Consider the following 19,428-nt stretch of genomic DNA (forward strand, 5'->3'; position numbering starts at 1 on the left):
AACAGAAATTTGGGGAGGCCTAGGCATTATCCTTTGGTTTAGTAGAACAAGTTGGGAACAATGAAAAAGTACAATGCATTGTAACCCTCCCTAGAGATTCTTGGGTACTTTTTGTATTTTTTTCAAAATTCTAAAGACAATTCAATTCTAAAGTGTATTAAGTGCCGAAAATTTTAAAGTATGAGAGGTAAAGAACTGACAAGGATTCACCATAAGTAGGAAAATGTTTTGGAAGAGTGCATTCAGGAAACCTATAAAAGAGCAATTCATGGATGGGAGAGTGATCAACAGTACCAATAACTGGATAGCAAGAGGTTTTTTCTTGATCAATGAAACAATAATTCGAGACTGGGGCTGGATTTTAAGATTTCCTAAATGTTGTGGAAAACTAACAGAAATCAGACCAATAAATAAATATAGTTATCTTATTTTGTAGACTGAAAAAGAGCAGTTCAAAGGAATAAGAGAGTAAAGAAAAACCTTACACTAACTTTAGAACTGCCTCAACATTACCCCTGATTTTATTGAGAGGACAATAAATGTCTATAAAATCAATCTGTTTTAAAAATATAAAATGCTGCCAGAAGACAAGTATCAGGGGTGCAATTCAAATATAATTGACATAAGACAGATAAATTATAAAATTTTAGGAAATGCCAGAATCATTACTCAATGTTTACTATGGTATATAATTTTTCTTATAATTTTATTTTATGCCTTATTTGTTCTATAACTACCTACTAATTTCTTTTAAAATATATAATTTTTGAGTTGGCATCTTTTGAAAATACAATATAAAATTATCTTTATTTTACAATGAAAATAGTAATATGTGCATTTAATGGTCTAATAGTAAATACTTTCACGTTTTTAACTTGATCCTGTCAATACTCCTCTAGTGTACACAGAATTACTACTATGCAGTGCAGAAGAGGAAATGGAAGTCCTTAGAAATTACGTGGTTTGCTCAAGGACCTCCAACTTCTATGTTAGCAGTTAGAATTCATACTTGAGATCTCTGATCCTTAAAATTTTCCATAGTACCTTTGTTCTGTCAGTCTATCTTAGCATTTCTGATCAATCTTCATGAAAAACTATACCTATGTGTTTCAGAGACTGTGCCAGGGGCAAGCTCTGGTTTGTGAGAAATAATGGAGAAAGAGGGAAAGGGGCATCAGTTGTTCTATTGACATGGTTAAGAGAGAGGAAAAAACCTTGCCAATGGATTCCATGGCAACAGAAACAAACTCTAACCCTCCTCCCAAAGCTACAGATTTTAAAGTTAAAATTTTTAAAAAGGTTACCATGATTTTTACTCAAATGTCCATGATCGTGAGGTTGTCTCAAAAGGAGACTATACTTAGTTTTCCTACTTTGTAGAAGTAGTCATTGAAACAAAGAAAGCAGCATTAAAAATCATAATTTTATTTTTGCAATGATTATGACTGAAAAATGCAGTAATTCATGAGCAAACATACAAGAAAAAGTCACAGAAGCTTGTAAAATGGTTTTCTCTAAAACATAGAGAAATTAAATCTTGCTTTTCTGAATGGCTGATATCAACCAGCTAAAATACTCTTATAAAGAGCAACTTTATAGAACTTATTAGGAACATTATTTTACTAATACACTTCAGAAACAAATCAGTAATCTTTGGGGAAGATAGCAACATTGATTCCTGGGTCATTGTCATCATCATTTTCAGGTTCTTTATCATTTTCTTCAGGGATACATTTGCCACATAGTTTTTCTGGGTTTCTCTTTTTCTTAGGAGTACAGAATGGGTTATTTTTCTCTTTGATCTTGGTATGTGAGTTAATTGTTTCTCTCTCCAAAGCAAGTTGTAGACAGTTGTAAAACCTGTAAAGAATTAAATACTATTATTATATCTGTATATTCTGAAAGTGAATGATGAAAACATACATAGATTTTATAAATTACACAAATTTGACAATGTCCTAGATTAGCTTTATAAATATAAAATAAATCAAAGAAAAAATATGCTTCCTGCTTTTATCACTGTTTAATTAGGGGAAAAATGCTTTCAGTTCTTTAAGAACAATTCTAAAAATTGGGATGGGATGGAATCATCCATCTCTCAACACCCTCTATTCAACCTCAATTTCCATTTTATTCTGAATGTAGGAATCAAGCAAAGGGAGGTGGGAACCCTGAATATTATTATTTTATTTAAAAAAATCATACATGTAAGAAGTTCACTTTAGAGTTTGAACACCTTTACATTGATATACCACTATTAATATTTTTTCTTTCCAATTTATTAATGTAGTCTATATCCATGTATTTAAAGACATAAAACTGTTGTATTTTTACACAATTATATTACACATAAAGTTTTACATTGCTTTTTCAAACTTAACATTTATTGAGAACATTTTCCATTTCATCAAATTAACTACAAAATAATTTTTAATAATAGTATAACATCATATTATCCAGATAGGCCTTTATTTTCAAATTTTTCCTAACACAAACAACAATATAAAAACCTTTTGGAAAATGATTTGATCCAAGTTTCTATCCATTACTTAGAATAGATACCTAAGTAATCACATGGTTAAAGGGTATGAACATTTTAAAGCACTTGAAAAATACTGTCTGTTTTCCAGATGGATGGTCAAAAACATATGCTTCTAATGGAAGTACTTCAGACAGACCATTTCACTCACAGATTAAATATTACCATCAAAGAACATGCCTTACTTTAATGATAGATTAATATGGTATCTCATTATTTTAATTTTCATCTCTGTTTATTAATGACATTATTAAATTTGTTTATTAGTTATTTGAACTTTTTTATAAAAATTGTTCTTTTATTTTTCCACTGGAGTTTTAGTGTTACATTTTTGAGATAATAATCTGTGAGCTCCCTGAAAATTTGGCTCCTTTTGTTCTCTACACCCATGTTAACATGCAACATTTATGATCTGCCTGACATAGTAGCATACTGTGAATGTATGTGACCAACCTTCCACATAAGGCAGCAGGTGGCATGAAATGCTGCATGTGTTTGACACCAGCATTCCACTGGGAAGGCTGAAGTAGGTTAATTCTAATTTATTTCACTGAGTCTTGATTTCCTCATTTATAAAACTAGATAATATCATGTGCCTAGCAGCATTGTCAGAAGATCACAGATGATACAGATAAGTATCTAGCACAGTGCCTGGCACAGAGTTTTTAATAATGACTATTTTTAAATAATATAGATGTTATGAAATGTCTATCTTGTTTTCTGTTATATTCTTAGCATGCAGTACAGGGTTGGCACACTCAAATAACAAAGTGCTAGAAAACAATGAATAAATAACTACTGAATAAAAAAGGTAGATGTGTATTATCCTAGGTTCCCAATTAGAATGATCTGGAAGTTGGAAATTTCCATGCCATCTATCCAAAAATTCCCAAATGCTCCACACAACTTAATAAATGACAAGATTACTATATAGCCTGTCCCTGTTTTAGGAACACATGCACTCACCACTTGTATACTCTGATATCCAGTACTATGTATGGTATATGATAGGCACTCAATAAATATTTCTTCAATGACCAAATCAATCTCAAAGAAGGAGGTGTAGTTAAAGGAGAAAGACAGAAATATTGACAAGTAACATTTTTGGGCCTTGTCCCACAGAAACAAATTTTTATTTAATGCACTATTTATATGCAACTAAAACTCCTCCAATCACCATTTCCCCTCCTCCTCCCAAGTGCAGACTGCTTATCTTTCCAAATCCTGCCTACCTCAGAATTGAGAGATAAGGTCAGCCATTACTTAGGATAGATACCTATGTAATTACATGGTTAAAAGTTATGAAATTCAGGAGGCTCATCAACACTTTGCCAGACTAAATTTCTTTATCTGCTCATGTCACCTACTACTTTGTTCAGTTTCTTACATTCATGAAAACCTCCATTCTTGGCTTGACCTTCCTCTCCAGGGTTGGTCATCATCTTAGGTGACTTTGATAACTGATTTTCTTCTCATCTTCCACACCGACTGTATGACCTAACAGAATGACTCACTTTTTCTAATATAATCTGAGCATGCTTCAACATGGTGTGATCACCCCTTGTCTGACCATAAGATTCTATCTATCCAAGACTGCTCCTCTCCTGCTCTCCATCCATCCTGAACTTCAGGCTTTGGAAACCAAAGCTTTTTTTCTAGATTATACTTTATTCCTAGAAAATACAAAATAAAGTTAAATGGCTTATCTATTTTTTGGTACGAGGGATTGAACTCAGGGGGCACTTGCCCACTGAGCCAACATCCCAGCCCTATTTTGTATTTTATTTAGAGACAAGGTCTCATTGAGTTGCTTAGCACCTTGCCATTGCTGAGGCTGGCTTTGAACTTGAGATCCTCCTGTCTCAGCCTCTCAAGCCACTGGGATTACAGGCATGCACCACCATGCCTGGTTTAAATGGCTCTTTTATGATCAGGAATTGGAAGCTTGTATAAAATGTCTCTTTAGTCATATACACAAGGTAATAAAAAAGATACAGATGCCTTAATCATTCATTACAAAATTCTAACAATTCAAAGCTACTTTTCTTAGATTACCAAAAAATAACTGATAAAAATGGGACAAAGTCTTCTCTTGCTAAAAGTTTAAAATAAAAACTTCAAATGTTAGTTTTCTTTTTTAGACACAACTTTAAAAGCTCCTTTGAAAAACTATCTTACATAATAAATTAGAAACCTGTTTTCCAATTCTATGTTCTTTTCACATACTATGACCCTTTCATGGCCTAATTCTCAAAGTGTAATCTCAGCTCTCACAGGCAACAAAAACAGTATGCTCAGGCAACTGTTCTATTTCCTCCCTAAAAGAAAATAAAATTACTTGAGTTTTTAATTCCTCTCTAGTCAAGATTCTCATTCCATAGATAACTTTGTACTTTGTACTTAAGTCTTTACATGAGTAGAACTCTTCAGTTCAGCCCTAAAAAAAAAAAAAAAAATCAATTCTTGTTTTTTAAGGTCATTAGAGAACCAACTGCAATAAACAGCTAGAAATTTGGCTTCTGAATTAGAAACACATTCTTGAGGAAATCATTCAAAAACACGAAAACAAAAAACAGTTCTGTTGTAGTATGTATTTGTATTTTCACCATTATTTAAGCAAAAGCATTTTACTTAAAAACAACATAGGTCTATGGTAGGCCTGTGGCAGGTACTGAAAACACAGGTGAGAGATACATGTGGTCTGTGGTTACATCTCAAGGAGCCCTTGGATCATCAGGAGCTCAGAGCTGTAAGGCCACATTCAATATGCCATGAGAAAGATGAGATGAAGTGGGAGCACACTGGAAGCACACTGCTCCAACTGTATATGGGATATTACACATTAGAAGCCACAGTCCAGGGCAGAATCCTGGAGAACAATGTTTAACTAAATGGTATTAAAAAAAAGAGAGAGAGAAATCCACAAGGAAGCTAAGAAGTACCAAAAGCAGAAAGGAAAGCAGCAAAGTGATGTAACAGAAATTCTTCCTCCTCTTATCCTTTAGGTAAGTCGAGTCATTCATGGATACCCATTCATGGCTTAGGTATTGCCACCCCTTTTTCTTTACCTGTACTCTGGTTTTCTACCTATCATGCAATTCCCCCTTCTCTACGGCTCCTCATATAAAAATCCTAAACTTTAAGGCCTACCTCACTGATTTCTCCCATAAAGTTTTCTTTGATTACGCTTTTCTGCACAAATGAATTTAACTGTTTCTCTTTTGAAATCCTAGAGTATTCTATGCCTTTATAGGGGTACTTGCCACTTTCCAGGTTGAATTATAGTTTTTTGTGTGCATTCATGAACTCATAATTATGCTATTTATATAGGATGTCCAAGCAGGATCCATTTTGGATTCTTCTCTGAATTTCAGTGCCTAGCAGTTCTTCAAATTTTACAGTTCTGTGTGTAATACTTGTTGGAAAAAACTAATACTTATTCATCCTCACCCAATCTATCACCTTTATGATGGGATAAAGTCTACTCTGGAAATACCTTGTATACTTGCTGTCAAGAACCAAGTACAATCTACCTGGAAGAGACTGAGAACAGAGCTAGGCTGGGATACCCAAAAAGTTCACATGGAAGAATTGGAGAGCAATTGTGGTTTAAAAAGAAAGGATGGCCCAATTTCATCAGCCCATTACTCAGTCATTTACTTATCAATATTAAAAATCAACCATTGGTTAACCCAAAATAACCCAAATGCAAGAACTAAAACTATAAAACTCTGGGAAAAATAGGGGGAAAGCTTTATGACACTGAATCTGGAAATGATTTCTTGAGTATGAGACTAAAATCATAGGCAACAAAAGAAAAAATACATACACTGGATTTCATAAAAATGTATAACTTTTATACACTAAAGAATACTATCAAGAAAGTGAAAAACTGAAACAGTAGTTGGAAAAAAAAAGTGAAAAGGCAACTCAAAAAAGTGAGTAAAATATGTGCAAATCATATATCTGATAACAGACTAATAATATCCAGAACAGATAAAGAACTCCAATGACACAACAACAAAAAACCAAACAACTGGATTAAAAAAGGCAAAGGACTTCAATAGATATTTCTCCAAAGATAGACAGATGGTCAATAAACACATGAAATGATGCTAAGCATCAATAATTACTAGGGAAATGCAAAGAAAGACTATGTGAGATACCACTTCACATACACCCTACTATGATTACTATTATTTAAATATCAGAAAATAAAAAATATCAGCCAAGATATGGTTTCAATTTCTCATTAATGGTGGTAATGTAAAATGGCACAGCTGCTATCATAAACAGTATTGGGGATCTTAAAAACATGTCAAATTACCATGACTGGGAATTGCATTCTGGGTATATACCCAAAAGAATTGAAAGCAGGGACTTATACAGATATCTGGACACTGATGTTCAGAGTACCATAGCATTATTCACAATAGCTAAAGGTAGAAACAGTCCAAATGTTCACGACTGATAAATGGATTAACAATATGCAGTCTATTAATACAATGAAGTATTATCACCTTAAACAGAAGTAAAATTCTGATATGTGCTACAGCATTAAGACATGAAGACATTACATCATGAAGACATTAGCTAAGTGAAACAAGCCAGACATTAAAAAAAAAAAGGACAAATATTCTATGATCTCAATTATATGAAGTACCTATGATAGTCAAATTCAGGGCCAGAAAACAGATTAGTATTTACCAGGGGCTGGGAGTTTGCAGAATTGGGAGTTATTGTTTAAGTGGTACAAAGTTTCTATTTAGGATGATGAAAAGGTTCTAAAAATGGATAGTGACAACGGTTGCATACAATGTGAATGTACTTAATGCCACTGGATAAAATGGTAAATTTCATGTTATACATATCTTACCACAGTTAAAAGAGTTAAAAAAAAAACCAACCACTGGAAGTAGATTCAATTACTCTTTTAGATTTCTTTATTCTTAACAATATTATATGCCAATATATTTAGCTCTTTTATTCTATGTTTTAGTTAACATTTTCTTATTATATAGTTGATGAAAAGGAGAGCATGGTTAATTTCATTCTACTTATAGCCAAATGGTGGTTTCATCTGATCCATGCCCTGACCTCTTATTAACAGACACAAAGAAAGCCTTCCTCTTGTAGTTAGTAAAAAGATCTTCAGGCTTCCTATGTCTCACCTGGAAATCATTATGTATGAAATTATCATACTGTGTCTGGTGTTAGTCCCTGTCTCTCCCAGTCTCCAAATCAGCAGTTTGCTGCAACTTGCAGGCCTGTCTTGCCCAGCTCCAGAAACCACAGGAAGTCAGCTGTTCCTGCTGGATAAATCTCTTCCCACTGACAAGGGGCTTGGGACTTTTTTTTTTTTTTTTTTAAACAAATAAGATCTTTTTCTATTAAGTATTATAGTAGAAAAAAATATTTTCTATTAACTTTGATCTCTGTTTCCAGAATATCTCTTGCTGCTGAAGTGTTACACATTTTATACATTAGTATATTTTTGAGTTTTTACAATTCTCTTAGAGATATCTGAGTTGCAAAACTGGTCCTATGACAAAACATTTTTAGTATTCCCCATTGATTGCTTAACTCATCACCTCCAGTATTTATTATTTCTTCTCTTTTCAACATCAGAAGAGTAACTCTTCCTCTGCATTTGGTTGAATGTACAGCTGTTCCCAAGGGAGCTCCCTAATTTGTTCACACTTTTTGAATTCACATGTAATCTTCTAATCAGTATCTTAAGACACTTTTACCCTTCTTTAATTTTTCCCTGATTTTATATGATGAGCATGGCTCTCTTGATAGCAGCATGCATACTATAATCTCAAAACATTTTTGAGTCAATGGATTTAAAGCATAATTTGATTTTATAGTTGGTGAACGTGGCTCAATTAACTTCACCAGGTGTATAGTTAGTTGATCTTGAGCTATATTTATCATCTTGTTGAAATTCAAGTAAGGAAACAGAGAAAACTGATTTGCTACCTCCTACATTTTAACAAACAGTCTCACCAGATTACTATCTAACAAATGTAGTAAACTTTTGGAATGGTACCAATAAGTACCTACATATATCTCAAACCTGTATTCTAGTGGAGTGGGGAACTATTCTTCTGTAGATTAGCTGAAATCATCACTTGAGTTAGAATATTTGCTCTTTGTGGCCAGGTTTTTATGGTCAGATTTTCTCTGCCAGGGTTCAGTTAGAAAATTAAGTCCTAATGCTCTAAGACATCACTGTATGTAATGAATCAACTTCTCTCAGTGTGTCTAAATTAGTACTTGATACATATCATCCCTGGGAGAATTGAGAAAACAAACTCTTGATTAATTTATGAATTCCATGGTTCAAATAAGGATCCCCAATTGAGAGATGGTGGTACTGATGTGGTTACTCTCCATGAGCTAATGAAGAATAAGGGTTGTCCTATTCTTAGAGAGCCCATCACATGACAGGGAGGCCAGCCATGTGCATATGTGATCAAATGAATTCTAACAATTGTTCTTTAAGGTACATACTTCTCTCAAATTACAGATTAAAAAAAAAAAAAAAAAAAAAAACCTCTTTCACTGGGTTATAATGCTACCATTGTCACTTCTAGTCTCAGCTATTTCAGAAAAGTTCTAGATATTAAAGAACTTTAATCAGGCAAGTTAAGCAATAGGATTCCTCTGGACTTCACAGAAATGATTCTAATTATGATGTGGAGAATCACTGGCAAAGAGACATACTAGAAAATGTTGAGGAAGAAAGTTAACATAAGAATTTCACTTGTCAGAAAGTGAAGTTAAAGAATAAAAGTATGTAAGATGTGAATAGACAGCTGTACTCCTTCCTGGCTGTATAATTATGGCAATTCTAGACTGAATCTATGACAAGAGTAGGAAATTAAACTGACTAGAGGTGTAAAAAACTTGTCAAACAAAAAATCCGGGCTATACTCCTCAGAGAGAGATTCCAGGTAATCTCTGGTGGGTCACAAGCAAAGCAAGTGAGCGCATCTTTCCCGGCTGCCTTAACTATCAGTTATGGTTCCTGTTGCTGGTAGGCTCTTTCCTAAATGATTACAGTTCTCTCCTTAATGCCTGTTTCTGGTGGTCACATGTCCAGCTGCCTTTATGTTCCATTTGGTTCCTAATCTATTCTGACCTATTCTCATCTATTACCTTGATCGTCTTTTAATTATTTATGATAAGCCTAGACATAGACAAGCAGTTGAGATTATAAAAACTTGAGATATAATGATGGTGTGATTAATATTTTCAAGGATGACCTAGGCATATTAATAATACCATAAAAATATCTAATTAGTATACCTTTCAATTCTTTTCTTGTTTTCCTCCATTTTCTGGTTTGCTATATTTAACAGGAATTCAATATATTCTTCTGTCACCATCAATTTTCCCTTATGGCTTAATGGAACTTCTAAACCATGTGTACTCCGGACAGCCTAGGAGGAAAAACAATTGAGATATGAAGACTTTATAATCTCTATACAATGAAGATAACTAAAGAAAAGTCCCAGTCAGGCCTGAGTTTGAACATAGCTTAGTTCCATTTCAGCATGTAAGTCTTTGGTATAAATTAGCTGAATACAGTTGAACCAAAGAAGATTAAATAGATTTTCCAATCATATACAGTCATTTCTAAAGAAAGCTTTCTACATATTATCTTTCAGAGAAGCAGAAACTATCAAAGAATCCAATAACTTTGAACAGTTTCAGTCTCACTATGGCTTAGAAAGCTTTAGTACACAATTTAAAGAAAATAAATAAATAAAACTTCAACAGAAGCCTCAAGGGAAAATCTAAAGGGACTGGATGCAAAGAACCTCTTAAGAGATTCGTGAGCCAAGAATGGTTAAGAGTAACCCATGGCTCCCCTACCACACAAAGTTGCTTTCCTAATGCCTTAGTGTTGCCAATCTTAGTAACCCTGCTGATGAAACAGTTCACATATTCTAAGTAGATCCTAACACTGAAGAGATGTTAAGAAAAACAGCAACAAAAACTATTACAAGGAGTAAAAATTCATTTAATGAATCTTTACTGAACATCTGTACTATTCCAGGCCTCCCATAAGGTGAGAAGAGGCCAGAGGATTTGAGTCTTTTAAGGACTCACACCTTAGAATAGAAAATAGTAAGTGAACAAAGAATTGCCAGGCAACTTAAGCGGTCTGATAAAGAAACATGCATGCACACATATGTGCTCACACACACAATGCTAACAAAAAGGTAGAAGAGGAACCACTAATTAAGGCTGAGGACCCAGCTTTATGGAAAAGGGTAAGTGCAATTGCACCAGACATAGAAAAGGGGAAGGGGGTATTCCAGTCAGAGGAAGAACTTTTCTGTAAGCACTGAGCCAGGGAGAGCCTAAAGCCTTTGGGAAACATCTAATAGCTCCATATGGCTGGAGTCTAAGTGTGCTGGAGGAAGATGAGCAAAAATACAGACATAAGATGACCTGAATATCAGAGAAAAATATCTGGAGACCCTGATTTTTTTAGAAGGGGGATTTTGACAGTGTTGGTTGCAGGGACTCTAGGACAAAACCTGGAATAGGAAAGCCAGTCAAAAGACAAGTGTAAAAAGACTGAGGTGAGGAATAATGAGGGCTGAAGCCAAGGCAGAGGGCCTGGGGTAGAGAAATGAGAGGGAGAAGTGACAGGACTCCTAACTAATTAGATACAGAGGACAAAGGAGAGAAAGTGGGAAAATGGCTGTGTGGAGTCAGGTGAGGACACAAACCAGTACCAAGGGCTTTGATTTTCTATTTATTCAGGCTTTGCAGGTGTTTTCTTTCATGGGCCTACCCTATTTGGGAAATAGGCTATTTGTTAAAAATAGATTGTAAAAACTCTAGGGAGCTAGAATAGAGGATAATCTTAAACAATTCAAAAACAAACAAGACATCCCATGCCAAACAGTGAATACCTCAGTAGATCAAAATTGGGCAAAATAACTAGGGGTTGGCTTGACCATGAAAAGATAGAAAATGTGGGAGTAAGGGCTTTAAAGATTATCTAGCCAGGGGCCAGCAAATATGTTCTGTGAAATGACAGGGAGTAAATATTTTTGACTTTGTGGGCCATTCAGTATCTGTCACAATTACTCAATTCTGTTGCTGTGGCACAAAAGCAACTTTGGCCAATAATTAATCCATAAACATAGTGGAATCTGGCTCCCTGTGGACTGGATTTGGCCCTAGTTCAGTAGTTCAATGAAGCTCTGATAAAACTGAGAAAATTCAAATGCTGAGGGAGTAAGTGAGTTTGCATGAGTTCATGTGGCATAACTGGGGCCCTGTGGTATCAATAGAGAGGACTTTAGACTCCTCTGTGGTTCTTGTCATTATACCATGGTATTCATTAAAGCAGATCTTGACTGCTCAGGATGAGAACAGAAATCAAGTTTAAAGTAAGCAAAGAGAATTATAACATAAGACCTCAAATGTAAATCTAAACTCTGAAATTTGCCATTTAGAACAGAATATGTTGCTGAATAAAATGGCAATAAAATTTGTACTAAAAAACTGCTTTGTGCCAAAATGCATCTTACCAACATAATTTTTCCTCTCTTTCCCACCGTAATGCCAGAGTTTCTGAAACCAGAATCAATTGCCACTGAATGCTGTAAAAAAATAAAACTTGTTAAATTCTGACACTCTATCTAATAGAATCATCTATTCAGTTGCATAAGTGACAGAATCATAAATGACCCCAAAACTTATTAAGGTTATTTGGCTACATGGACTACGCTTACAAGTACTAAGAGCATTCCTATTAGATATACCAGAATATCAATTTTGAAAATGTCATTGAAAGAATAAAACTAGAATTCAGTAAAATAGAGACATTTGGCTAGTAATTGTTTACATAAAGCAGAAAATCACATACATACACACACACACATATCAATCCTTCCTATAACCATGTCATTTAAAAGTAAATAAAAAATTCTTTTAAATGAGTTAAATGTTTTCTCTAAGTAAAAACAGATTATCTCCGTTTCATTTCTAAAAAAACTTTGTTAAAATAATATGAGTAAAGCATATAAAGCACAAAAACTTTGATCTTGTGGGTTGACTAAGTTACTTTATCAGTCTCTAAATGTCTCTGTATGGGGCCCTTGGGACTAAATGTGGGCCTCTTCTTTACTCCAGCTCAGGAGTTTAATCAGGAATGATTTTGTCCCCTGGGGTAAGTTTGACAGTGTCTGAAGACACTGTTGCTCCTCTGAGTTCCAGAATTCTACCCAAAAGCCAATTTGAAATTTTCATGTAAGTGTTATTATAGACTGTGTTCACAGAGTTTAAAATTCATATGCTGAAGCCCAAGTTCCCATTGTGACGAGATTTGGAGATAGGGCCTTTAAGTTGTTAATTCAGGTACAAATTTAATAGGACTGGTATCCTAATTTAATAGGACTAGTGTCCATACCAGGAGAGAGATGCCAGTGGTATATACTCACAAAGAAAAGGCTATGAGAGGTAATAGGGGGAAGGTGGCCATCTACTAGCCAAGGAGAAAGGCCTCAAGAGAAACCAATCCTGCAGGCACCTTGATTTTTTTACTTTCAGCATTCAGAAATAAATTTTCTTTGTTCTAAGTCACCCAGTCTAATATTTTATTATAGCAGCCTAACAGACAAGTATCTGCATCTAAAACCAGTATCTCAAAGACATTTCAAGTTGAATATGTGACTTAAATTTTTGATTCCCAATCTAACCTACCGTCCCAGGCAACCTCAATAGTTGATTCACTAAAGTATATTTGGAATGTATCTTTTTCCCCTTTTTCAGTTCTGTCATTTTAGGCCAAGCCACCACCATTTCCCATTTTGATCAATGTGACCAACTGCTAATTTGTTGGAACAGATCTGAGGTTTCAGAACAAATCTCATCAAGCCAGAAAACAATCCAAACCCTTTCTACAAGGCCCTAAGTGACTGGTCCCAGTCTACCTCTCACCTTCTCTTAGTATGCTCTTCCCTTTAGACTTCCTGTTCTTCCTGTTCTGTGAATACATCATGCTCTTTTTTGCTCCTGAAATTTGTACTATATACTTTAATCTGCTTGGAATATTCATTTACCAGTTAGAGGCCTAGTTCTTTCTGTTCCTTCTAAATCTTAGCTTAAAGAAATCTCTTCAGAGAAGCCTGTGCTAAAGGCCATTCTTTTTATAAACTATTCTCTATCACCAGCTTGTTTTTTCTTTCTGAGGACTTTTTGCACCTTGCTGTTACTTTCTTTATTTGCCTCTTCAGGATTTTTTGTTTGTTTGTTTTGTTTTTTGCTATCCCCTCCTCCTTGAGGGAGGAGCCAATGGTCTCTAATCATGTGCCCCACACACTGGGACTCAATGCATTATTGCTAAATGAATTTAGCACCATTTAATTTAGCACACCATTTAATTTTATATGTAAACATATAAAAGGCATAAAAATGAATAGAGATGAAACACTTCTGTGTAGCACAACTGAAAAGACGTTTACCAAATACTCAGTTAAATGATGAGAAAAATGAAATATTCTTTAGGATAATTTTTAATGTAGTTCCATGGTGTTTTGTCTAAGAACTCAGGAAGCAAAACCAAAAGATATAATGTCGAAGTAAAAATTATAAATAGAAAGTTTAAGGAAGAAAACAGGAAGAACAATTTAGATATATATTTTGTAAGTGATTATTATGTACTCTTATAGACTGATCAGATAGATGAAAAAATTAATAAACAGTTAAATAAACTACCATCATTATATTTTTATAGGAAGCTGAATGTTTAAAATTCAATCTACCCAGACTTCTAAATTAATTTAAAAGTTTTACCAGCATCTGTGCATCCTGCAACTGCCGACACTGCACATGAAGAACAAATGGTTCAAATTTGAAAACGGCATCACCATTTGCTTTCTTCAGAGCTACCATCTACATCAATGAAAAGTGATAACATCAGACTCAACTATAGGATCAATAGGTAACACTTTATCTCACATGTAACTTTAATTTTTCCTAGAAATTTTCAGACAAACTCGGCATACTTTGTTTGCAATAACTTTTCATCTGATTTTTTAATTCTTTCAGCAAAAATTGGTTAAATTGCTTATTTTCTGTAAAGTCTCAATTTCCAATTCTCCCATAAACATTAAAGTAGTAGCTTGCTTTATTGAATTCCACAACAGACTTTTTTTTTCTTTTTTAAAAAAATGTGATATATGAAAGCTGTGCTATGAGAACTATTTAAATTTGTTTAGATTGAGACAGGGCCATATGTGTTGTAAGGAAAGAGTCCAAGCAAATGTGATACCTCCCAATAACTCTGCTTCATATAGAATGTGCTAGTAAATTCACAATTGTATTGCACACATACACAAAATACAGAGCACAGCCAATATTTTCCAGTTCTCTCTACATTGGGCACAAGTAAACTTTTCTTGGAATTGCTTAGTGACATATTGTATCAGTGGCCCTCAGGCATGTTCGAAATTTTCTGGATTTCAGATCCCATGGGGCAAGGGTCAGGGTCCTTTTACTTTAACACAAAATGGGATATATGGCCAAAATGCCCTGGACAGCTGTGTTATAGATCTGTTAGCCATGGGGCATAACACATGGCAAGGAGTTGGATCCTATACTGTCTTTCTTCTCTTGCTGTAAGTAAACATTATACTACTTAAGTCTACTGTGTGTGTTGTCTGTTCTTAGCAACCTTAAATCATGCACTAGTCTCTTTCCTATGTGGTACCTACCTGCCTTTTGACCTTGGCTGCACTTGTGTTACAGTCTATCCTGCAGCACAGCCTGACCACCTAGTGAAACATGTAATACTATGTCTGAGCTAGAATTTATACAAGACAGTTATTATTTCTGTCTGCCAAGCATTCCTAGGCAGCACCCTCCCTCGTTTTCACCATTTGATTCTGGTATAACTGTCAATCATGACCCTGTCATTCATTACTCTCCCTACCTTATCAGAGATGTCTAATGTTTATGTTTGATCAAGGACATCATATCATTCCACTAGCAAAAATAATTGAACTAAAAGGGAGAACACAAGACAACTCAAGAGTACTTTTCTAGGACTAACACACAAATTTTAGGAAAAGAAAGTTTTTTTCTGCTGGGGTTGCTGGCAGCTATCATTTCTGCCACAAAGACCATCTGCAGCAGAAAAGATATAGGCAAACATGCAGAGAACCAGTACCAAAAAATGGAGACAGAGGGAGTGTCCTGAAGGTAATATTTGAGTACCTGGTCCAATAGTACCTGATTCCATCTTCACCTCTGTCCTTTCTGGATAAATAGATTGTGATATCTGCATAAGATGGAATTGGATTTCTAAATTCACTGGATATGAAAAGTTCCCGACTAATACTAACTTATATGAACTCATCTAAACACTTCAATTTAGGGGACTAACTGAGCATAGATATAAAGATTTTCCAAAAGCAATCCTAGTAAGAAATGTATTTATTTACATCAGTGAAGTCAGTAATGCAGGGTCAGGTCTAATCCCCTTCTCCTTCTATAATTTGTTCCAGGTTACACAGTTATTAAACAGCAGAATTGAAATTCAAAATTTGGATCTAACCTGTCCAGCATCCATAAACTTTCTACTATGTTCAAAAGATTATGTTTTATTGAGCCACAGGAAGTAATGCTAGCATACATATTTATACTTCTATACTTTCATCTCTTAGGACTCAAAAAAGCCATTGTAATGAAAGCTTTCTAATCTTCAGCCATTATAATTATGCACATAATTATAAATTGAAAGTTATGTTCTTTTCATATGTATTTAAAGTAACTGTGAATTAAAGTTTTTCTAAATTTATATATAAGAACTTACCACATCATCTTTTATGCAAGGTATGTGTGTAACTAGTAGCCAGCAACAGTTTTGTTTCTGAACCCCCAAACCATTTATATCCTAAAATAACAAAAAACAGAAATTTAATCATAAAAGATTTACAAAAATAATAAGTATACTGTGTAGTATAATAAGGGCTTTCTTAAGTTAATAATTTGTAAATAATTACTGAAAATAATTCAATATGTTTTTGGGTAAAGTTAGCCATAAACAAAAATGAACCCAAATAATTTGACCTATGATTTGAAAGGTAAAGGTACTTAATATTCTCTGAAACATTTTTGTGAGAAAAGGATTACAATCAGTTTCCATTAACAGCATCTGAGTTGTGTGGTCTTATTTGGCTAGCACTGTATTAACATTTTTTAAAAATTCCTTTTGCAGGATAGCGATGCCTCAATAATACAAAAGACCTACCACTCTTTACTGATGCCTATGCTGTTCACATTTATAATATTTCCCTGGTCTCTATGGGCATAAATTTATTATTTCTGTAATAGACTTCATGTGCAGCCCAAAAGAGAGGTAGGACTGAAAGGTCAAAGTTTCAAGAAGGAACACATTTTAACAATGACATAAGTGGACAAACTTTTATTGCAAAATCCTATAAGGTATATACATATTCTACCCTTAAAACACTGCAAAGAAGAGATAGGAAACCACATACACAGAAATCACAGTACTTCTACAAAGTCACTATTTTTTCTTTTTAAAGAGAGAGAGAGAGAGAGAGAGAGAGAGAGAGAGAGAGAGAGAATTTTAATACTTATTTATTTTTTTAGTTTTCATTGGACACAACATCTTTGTATGTGGTGCTGAGGCTCGAACCCGGGCCGCATGCATGCCAGGAGAGTGTGCTACCGCTTGAGCCACATCCCCAGCCCCAACAAAGTCACTATTTTACAATGGGTCTACAGGAGATTGTTCTCTGGCCTTGAACCAGGAGGCAATATATTCTGAATAACTGTTTTGTTTTCATTGTAAAACTTTAGTAACTATGTGTATAACCTTGTTCCCTACCGGCTTCTATAAATCTTCCCAGACAATGTACGATCCATCTTCACTAAGTTTACAGGATCTAATTGCATGATATGAGCACTAATACAATCTCTGGTTTATGTTATCTGTATTTCCTTTATTCAGATTTCCCACTTTTTATTTTTTCTTGTTTCCTTTAGATAAGTTGCTCCAAAACCTTTCTAAAATAAGGCAGAGTAAAAATAAATATAATACACAAAATGAAGAGATTCACATAAAGCCTGAGCCAGTCCAGAAGCAGTCATTCCTTAAGTGAGTAGTGTGTATGTGTGTGTGTGTCTGTTTTGGGGTAAAAAGTGGAAGTTTTAGGAATCATGTCTCAGATTTGTAGAGATGGGAAAAACATTTCAGAAAGAAAAACATGAGAAAAGGCAAAATTGGTAAATACAAAATAATAGTTCGGTTTCTGGAATTAACTTAATATGAAGAGGCAATTGTGGAAAACAGAGTTGAAAGGTAGAGATTTGTATTCTCTGATGTAAAAAAGTGTGCAATAAAGTTTCAGCATAAATAAATGATAAAAATAATTCTGCTTTAAAAAAGTTTATCTAGCCAGGTATGGTGGCCCCAGACCTGTAATTCCAGAAGCTTGGGAGAATGAGGCAGGAGGATAGCCAAGTTCAAAGCAAATTAGCGAAGGCTCAAGCAACTTAGGGGGATCCTGTCTTAAAAAAAAGAAAAAATACACACACACACATACACACACACAGAGACACATATAAAACACGGTTTGGGGGAGAAAGGAAAACATTGGTTCAGTGACTTGTTTGGAAACTACTGCAAAAATCTCGGTGAGATAGAGTAATAGAAAGAGGGGAAAGAGAGGGTGTATGGGCAAGAGTGTCAGTGCTCTGCATGCAATGGAAGCAATATAAAAACCAACAGGCCTTGAAAACTTGGGAAAACAGCAAATGATCAGCCTATGCTGGACCTAAATAATGAGCCTATGAATATGCTATCTTCAACGCTCTGAATTCAATATTACTAATAAAATGAATACACAGCCAAATTTTAAAGCACACAATATGGGTGCTTGATGCTAAATATTTCAAAAGAGTTCCCAGTTCCTTCACACAATTCCTTTGGAGCAGACACTCTATTTTCCTCAGTTCACGGAACAGAAAGGAGCTGAGTTTAAATAGCTATCCTAAGGTCACACAGCCAATAATCCCAGAAACTGATTTGTATTCTAAGTAGCATCACTCCAAAGCCTGAGAGCTTGACCCTCCTACAATATACTGCCCCCACCCAATCCCCATTACAAAATTACCAGGGCTGTAATAATGCAGTGGGCCGCTAGGAGGCAGTGAGCTCCTTAAATCTGATGACGTTCAACTGCGTAGTAGCAAGGATTTGGTAGACCCGTTGAAGTGTGGGCTCAGGCTTCAAACTCTCCAAGCCTGGAGAAAATCAAATTCTCTAACCCTTTCCACTCAACATAGTTTTCAGGCCATCATTTGTGGACTTGTTTACAAATGCACAAAATCAAGCCCTACCCTAGACATACAGAACCAGAATCTGCTTTATTAAAAGACACCCCTCCACCCCGCGCTCCAGGAGATTCGTACGCAAAACTGTCTTAGAAGCTCTGGTCTGATACACACATAAAGAAACCGAGACCACCCACCAGAGGAACACGGACTGCCCATTGAGTGGGCACAGGGCTTCTAAAGTTGGGTACCAGAGGACGGGCGCTGGAAGGGCACAAAGAAGCCTCACCCCGTCTAGGAGGAGGATGCGGCCAGCGCAGGAGCTGGTGGTGAAGAACTGTTCTCGAGTGTTCAGGAGCTGCACAAGCTCGATCACATCTTCGTCCACACTGCCCTTCCGGCTGAGATCTGCTTTACTCAAACACTGTGCCTTCCATCTCTTGAATTCTGCGCTGCGATCCATGCGTGAGGAATTTAGAGTCCCCGCTCTCCACTTCGGCATTCATCTCTCCTCTCCCTGGAGGCAGCCATATTGAGGCGAACGGTGGCCGGAG

General features: G+C 35.3%; 1 protein-coding gene across 1 annotated transcript; it reads right to left on the reverse strand.

Moving 5' to 3' along the window:
• Positions 1–1,461: 1,461 nt before the first annotated feature.
• Tyw3 (tRNA-yW synthesizing protein 3 homolog) lies at positions 1,462–19,411 on the reverse strand. The gene is made up of 6 exons (XM_076862288.2): positions 19,164–19,411; positions 16,386–16,466; positions 14,366–14,464; positions 12,100–12,171; positions 9,854–9,987; positions 1,462–1,860 (listed from the first exon to the last, which is right to left on the reverse strand). Exons 1-6 carry the CDS (start codon positions 19,374–19,376, stop codon positions 1,644–1,646), a joined length of 816 nt encoding a protein of 271 aa, XP_076718403.2. The 5' UTR covers positions 19,377–19,411; the 3' UTR covers positions 1,462–1,643.
• Positions 19,412–19,428: the final 17 nt, after the last annotated feature.

Source organism: Callospermophilus lateralis, chromosome 7, assembly GCF_048772815.1.
Source record: "Callospermophilus lateralis isolate mCalLat2 chromosome 7, mCalLat2.hap1, whole genome shotgun sequence".
Lineage (NCBI taxonomy): Eukaryota > Metazoa > Chordata > Mammalia > Rodentia > Sciuridae > Callospermophilus > Callospermophilus lateralis.

Coding starts and splice junctions, on each gene's coding strand:
- Tyw3 (XM_076862288.2), bottom strand. CDS start 19,376: ATGCCGAAGTGGAGAGCGGGGACTCTAAATTCCTCACGCATGGATCGC. Junction 16,467..19,163: donor GCATCCTCCTCCTAGACGGG/GTGAGGCTTCTT, acceptor TTGTTATTTTAG/GATATAAATGGTTTGGGGGT. Junction 9,988..12,099: donor AGAGAGGAAAAATTATGTTG/GTAAGATGCATT, acceptor TTTTCCTCCTAG/GCTGTCCGGAGTACACATGG.